Source organism: Clinocottus analis, unplaced genomic scaffold (assembly GCF_023055335.1).
Source record: "Clinocottus analis isolate CAN_PGR_092001 unplaced genomic scaffold, fCliAna1.0.p SCAF_13, whole genome shotgun sequence".
Lineage (NCBI taxonomy): Eukaryota > Metazoa > Chordata > Actinopteri > Perciformes > Cottidae > Clinocottus > Clinocottus analis.
The window spans coordinates 14,558,574-14,565,000 of NW_027175854.1; the positions used below are offsets into that span (position 1 = coordinate 14,558,574).

At 44.4% G+C, this 6,427-nt stretch overlaps 1 protein-coding gene across 3 annotated transcripts in view; it reads right to left on the reverse strand.

The window, feature by feature from the left end:
* Positions 1–6,427, reverse strand: part of pargl (poly (ADP-ribose) glycohydrolase, like) — a 7,043-nt gene continuing 616 nt past the window's right edge. The window contains exons 2-16 of one of the 3 annotated variants that reach the window (XM_068573815.1): positions 5,778–6,025; positions 5,208–5,330; positions 5,009–5,095; positions 4,677–4,748; positions 4,507–4,593; positions 3,774–3,934; positions 3,614–3,693; positions 3,417–3,489; positions 3,085–3,160; positions 2,816–2,963; positions 2,067–2,145; positions 1,865–1,973; positions 1,043–1,139; positions 532–660; positions 1–439 (exon numbers count right to left, since the gene is read on the reverse strand). In XM_068573815.1, coding sequence (XP_068429916.1) covers positions 321–439; positions 532–660; positions 1,043–1,139; positions 1,865–1,973; positions 2,067–2,145; positions 2,816–2,963; positions 3,085–3,160; positions 3,417–3,489; positions 3,614–3,693; positions 3,774–3,934; positions 4,507–4,593; positions 4,677–4,748; positions 5,009–5,095; positions 5,208–5,330; positions 5,778–6,023 — 1,686 coding nt within the window. In that variant the 5' untranslated portion in view covers positions 6,024–6,025 and the 3' untranslated portion in view covers positions 1–320. Of the gene's footprint in view, positions 440–531; positions 661–1,042; positions 1,211–1,864; positions 1,974–2,066; positions 2,146–2,815; positions 2,964–3,084; positions 3,161–3,416; positions 3,490–3,613; positions 3,694–3,773; positions 3,935–4,506; positions 4,594–4,676; positions 4,749–5,008; positions 5,099–5,207; positions 5,331–5,777; positions 6,026–6,427 lie in introns of those variants that run through there. The other 2 variants (XM_068573814.1, XM_068573816.1) reach the window with 2 other exon arrangements.

The following is a 6,427-nucleotide window of genomic DNA, read 5'->3' on the forward strand; positions in this document are numbered from 1 at the left end:
GGAGTACAAAATTGGAACACAACAATAAAAAACGTTTTGTATTTAATAATCACCTGAAAATTAGAAACGTTGTGTTTCTGTTACATTAGTACTTCTACATTATAGTATTCCTAATTTACTTAATAATCAACTTTATTTAACTCAACATCAAAATGTATGTTGTGTTTTTCTGAATCCTGTGAAGGAAATCACGAAACACAAAATAATTATCCTTACAATCGAGAACATTTCAGAGCAATTTCTTCTCTTTGTGTATTAAAACATTGGTGTTATTTTTCTTCAGTGAAGATGAAGATGAAGACGCGGCCGTGGCTCAGTCCTCACAGCTGACTCCTGGAGGGCCGCAGCGTGGTCCTGATGAAGTGGAACAGATCCACGTGAGGACCTCCAGACGCCCGCTGCACCGCACAGTAGTCCTCCAGCAGCTTGTACAGGTTCCCTGAAGGAGAAGAAGAAGCCGCTTGTTTGTTTGTTTGTTTTAAACCAACAACCAGCGGACGTTTGAGCCGCTCCTCGTCCCCGATGGCTCACCGACTGTGGTTCCCTCGTCGGTCAGCAGGCTGTGCATGCTCTGGAGGCCCTGCTTCAGCTCCTCATCGTGGAAGGTGAAGAAGGCCACGCCCCTCCGGGCCGCCGCCGCCGCCATCAGCTGGATCACGGCTGCAAAGCGGAGAGGAAGATCAGTCGCGCTGCGTTCACAGCAGAAGCGTTGGGAATTTGACGCGCGACCAGATTACATGCATTGCGACAGGTTTGCAAAAAAGCACATTTTCCCACTGGGTGGTGCGACTCAGAGTGGCATCAGCCAATCAGCATTGAGATGTTCTGACCGTCATCATTGCAACGTTGCGTTCACACCAAAAGCGTTGCCAATATTCGTGCTGCGTTTACCGCGAAAATTAGCTTTTTTACAACCTATCGCATCACGCCCCTTGACATCTCGTGTAATCTGGTCGCGCGTCAAATTCGCATCGCTTCTGCTGTGAAGGCAGCGTTAGAGTGTCGTGGCTGTGATGGACGGGCGGGCGGTGCGTTCAGGTACCTTTGAGCTGAGGGTCTCCGTTGAAGGCGCCGCAGCCCCACCGGCCCGTGGCGATATCGGGCTCGTTGAGGTCGCGACCCTTAAATCCACAGAACGCCTTCAGGGACACCAGAAGAATTATGTAAAAATGACAACCGTGGATGAAACGTTCAATAAAGACGATGAGCACTGTGAAATAAATCGTCAAAATGAAGTTAAACAAATACATCATATATAATATTTATAATAGCTAACATAACATTTCTGTTTCCTACTACTGAGCCTATGCAGGTCACGTGGGAAACGGATCCCAAGACCCGTATGCGGCAGATGAACGAAAGCGGAGGTGAGCACGAAGACGCGGTCGGGAGTCCTGACCGTGTCTTTGGATCAATGATTCGTTCTTCTGCCGGAGACTCATATCCGGCAGAAGAACGAATCACATATCCGAAGAGTCGGTTGGCAGAAGAACGAAACTTTGATCCAAAGACACGATTCGTTCGTCTGATGAAAGAATCGGCACAGGCTCAGCACTGGCAGCCAGCTAAACAGTAAAGATTCGTTCACTTTGACTGGGTCTTCGGTACAGATCTTTAAATCATTTTTCACGTGACCTGCAATGGCTCAGAAGAGGAAACAGAAAGTATTTGTTTACATCGCATTTTTTGTACCTTACTTAAAGTTCAGCGTAATTGTTTGCCGTGATAATTAAATGGTAGTGTGATAATAAATGACCCTTTTCAAATAATCCAAACTGTCACGATGCATGATTTTAATGCAGGAATTTTATGCCCCCGCCCCCTCCGTCTCCCGCCTGCGCTCCCCGCGCTCTCAGCAGCTCACCTTGTTGAGTTCCCGGTTGACCTGCGTCATGGTGTATTGATCTCTCTTGTGTTTGTAGTGAACAGCGTCGATGGCGACGATCTTCCTTTTCAGACGAGACCACTGGTCCCTGAGTAGGAGAGACAGGATGAGGAGACACACACACACACACACACACACACACACACAATCTCACTTGACCCCGGAGACTCGGGAGTCGTACCTGTGCAGGTCGTCTTCGTGAGGCCCCGCCCACTCGAAGCTGTCCCCATAACCTGAGCAACGGCTGAACTGCTGCGAGCCTGAAACCAGAGGAACGCCGTGAGAGAAACTTCCTGTTTGAGCCCAGCGGCTCTTTTACATCTTTAAAGACACGTACAGGTTCTTTAAAATATAAATGAAAAAGAGTTATGTGCAGATATGTTATCATATATTTATCTCTATGTATTTATTTATTTTCCTATTTCAAGTGACTTTTTTTTTCTTTTCTTTTTTTTTGTAATTTATTCTACTAAAGCACATGGATTATTTAATTTTCCTTTTTGTGTGTATTTTCCTTTTTTACAAATAAAACTTGAATTTATGCAAATAAATATTGTGTCTACAACCTAAAGTGATATAATGATAAAACATAGAGAAAACATGCAGACAGGGAACTTGTTCGGGGGATATTTCACGGTTTCGTCTTTAAATGTTTTGTTTTTGTTTGACAAACAATCCACAACTTTCCTCAGTCTATAAACCAGTCTTCCTCTTGCCGTTATTAATTTGTTTCTGCTGATTACCAACAATAACCATTATAACACGGGTAGACGAAATCAAGCACTCTGATTGGTTGAGAGTGAGTCACAGGGTGTACGGTATTGAGCTATAATGTACTGTACCCTGGAACTGTACATTATTGATGATACAGTACTGCCTCTCGTACATTATTGCCTTAATACCGACCACCTGACCCGTGACCGGTGTTACCTGTGATGACCAGAACCTCGTTGTCCCCGAGCTTCTCTGTGAAGAGGCGAGACAAGATGAGCTCGGGGTTCAGGAGGAACAGGATCTCCTCCTGAACCAGACCGGCACCCAGAACTCCCCCACCGACCCAGCAGGAGGCGAAGTCCACCTGCACACGCACACACACACAGACACACACACACAATGAGAAACACATACACACACACGGACACACACACACAGTTTAGAGTGAGCTCAGGGCCGAGCCGGCTGCTTCGTGGCATCCTCACCTGCAGTAAACCTCTCCCATCCGTCTCGATGGTTCCGTGAGACGTCACGTGAAGTTTATCCATCGTCTCTTTACAGCTGCAGAAAACACAAACAAAACCAAAAGCACACACACAAACAAACACACAAACATAACTAACGAGACTTTCTTTTCTTTTTTTTAACGACGTGTTTTCACATTCTGATGATTCAAAACTTTTATGACAAAATGTTCTCCACATCTTTAAAATGGTTATTATTCAGTTCAAACAGGATCTGTGAATAACACCGCTTATGATTTAAAGCTAATGATTATTATTATCATTATTAATATTATCATTAATATCATCTTTACTGTCTCCAGTCAGGCATCTCCGTGTCTCTGAAGCATCGCCTCTCAAACGTCACCAGACCGTCAGGTTTAGTTCCTGTAAAGACGACACAAACGGTCTCTTAAGCATCTCACACACATACACACACACACACACACACACACACACACACACACACACACACGCACGCACGCACACACACACACACGGTTTAACTCACGCTCGTCTGTCACCACCTGGAAGTAATGCAGGACGGCCCTCAGCTTCTCCTTCTTCCGTAACGACCACTGACCAAAGAGACTGACAAGGAAGAGGTAACACACAGTTACACACGATGAACACACACAGTGTGTGTCTGTGTGTGTCTCTGTGCGTCTGACCGGGTGAAGTTGATGGAGGGGAAGCGGTGGAACTCGCTGTTGCCCCCGGTGGCGTTGCGGTGAGGGTAGGTGCAGAAGAAGGCGTTGGCCAGCAGGCAGGAGATCTGAGCCTGAGACAACGAGACGGAGGCGGAGCTTCCTGACCTCAGCAGCGGGACGGCCTGCACATTATGGATATTGTTATTATTATATCGGGATTTTAAACAGATGATTAATGGATAAATGAACAGACGAGATCTATTTGTATTTATATAAAAGACTGAAACTAATTATGAAATGCAATTATTATTACATTATTTGTGTGAATTCATTGCAGAATCTAGGGGGTAAAAAAAACATTATTATATATTTTATGTCCCCATTAATTTATCACCTTTAATTATTTATTATAAAACAGATAATTAATGGATACATGAACAAGCTGAATTTATTTTTTATTATTTAATAGACTAAAATGAATGGCGTGAAATAATTATGAAATAACAGTATTATATTATTATTATTATTATTATTTATTATGAATTAAACACAGTCTAGGGGACTAAAAACACGTTAATACATATATTTAAATATGCCCTTTATTTGTCATCTAAGATGCAAATTCAGATATCTAATGGATAAACTAATATACTGTATTAATTGATGTTTTATTTATGTATTTTGTATTACTTATTGTATAACTGCTCAGTAAAATGAGCAGTGTTCTCTCTTAGTCGTGCTCCCCGTCTCGTACCTTCTTCACGCACTCGGGCAGCTTCAGAGCCAACGCCGCCATCTTGGGGATCAGCGTGTGGAAGTAGCTTTCTATCTCCGGCATGACCTGCAAACAACACCAGAGGATCTCTGCTGGTCGGAGAGTTCAGACACCTGCTGGATGAACGCTGTAAAGACGTGACCTCTGACCTTCACAAAGCTGTCAAGGGCGTCGAAGGACCACTGGCCTTTATACTTGGGGTTGTACTTCATGACGGCTTCCTGAAAGACACCAAGAAACACAGAACACTAAATACTACTGAGGAAGTAGAAATGTATATGTTTTATTTACGTGTTATGGATAATGGATAGATAGATAGATCGATTGATCGATAGATAGATAGATAGATAGATAGATAGATAGATAGATAGATAGATAGATAGATAGATAGATAGATAGATAAATAGAAGTAGCCAAACGAGCGACAGTGTAACGGGTTTGCAGGTGCGTGATTGACAGGTGAGTGATTGACAGGTCTCACCTCCACATCCTCGACGCTCGCCGTCGTCTTCTTGGCTAGAGCGCTCAGCTTCTTGGAGATCACCTCCCACCTGCTCGTCTGGCTCGACTGCTGCCGACAGAAAAGCTCCATTCAATGACGGACACGGTCCAGATGTTCTGGTAGAACATCCTGTCTTTCATTCAGCAGATCAACAGCAGGTGAGTAGCCTCAAACGCACCTTTATGAATCCGGACTTGATCATCACGCTTGATGGTGAAGTTGGCATTTTCACAAAGTTGCTGTGCCACATGTCCTTCCCCGGCTGAGGCACAAGTCCTCCTCCACGGTTGAAAACAGCCACCTAAGAAATAGCATTTATTATTTAGAGGAAAAATAAAATTGGGGAAAAGTTACCAGCCAAAGCTACCAGACTCCACTGAAAAAAACTGTGATTTTACCTCGCAGCACACAGGGGGCTGCTGCGCTACATCTCTCCTCAGCCGTGAGTTAGTGTGTGTTGTTGTGTGACTTTGGTGAATCTGAATTAAACCCCTTAAAACACCAAAGTCACACAATAACACAAACACACCAACAGGAGGAGGCAGCAGTAGACCAGCAGCTCCTGAGTCCTGAGAGCTTAAATCACTGTTTGTGTCAATGGAGTCTGGTGTGTTTGAAGAGAGCGTAGATAGCGGCTCTAGTTCCACTCACAAAGCTGTCTGACACCAAAAAAAGGAGGTGATAATATTCTAAATGCATCTCGCATCAGTAGTAAATGTACTCAGTGACTAGCGGGACAAAGTCTCACATCCACAAGGACACTGTGCGTCCTGCTGAAGGTCAGAGGGCCCAGCTTGGTGTCACCCTGTGAGAAATGCTTCAGCTCGTTCAGCGGGCAGCAGGAGGAGCCGTCCTCCCTCTGCAGCTTCACCTCTCTACTGCAGGGGTGCAGGGTGGAGGAGGAGTGGGAAGAGGAGGAAGAGCAGGCCTGACCTGAGCTCTCCTCAGGCTGAAGCGCCGCTCTCATCTGGGAGCTGTTGTTGTGTCCGGTCATGTCTGTGGAGTCAGACACAAACAGGGCGGTAAGTGGAATACAAAAGAAACGCGTGGAAGTCCATGTGAGCTTTTATTTTAGGAGGAGCAGGATCAGCCAACCACCTGTTACAGCAAATGATGTAACACCATTAAAAAATTTTAATGTCCAGAATATAAAAAATGTCTTCTTTTTTTTTTTTACATTTCTGGTTTATTATAAGGTTGGGACGACGGTTTGGACGGCAGGACGGGACAGGTTGGAGACACTTTGTCCCGGGGGATAAAAGAATATAACTTAAACTCGTTTACACACCTTTAAAAGAGAAAGAAAACGTTTGTAGAATTGCTATAAATTTATCAATGACTTATATTTGTAATGACATTGAGATATTGTCCCAACAGCGTCCCAAAGACCCCCCCCCC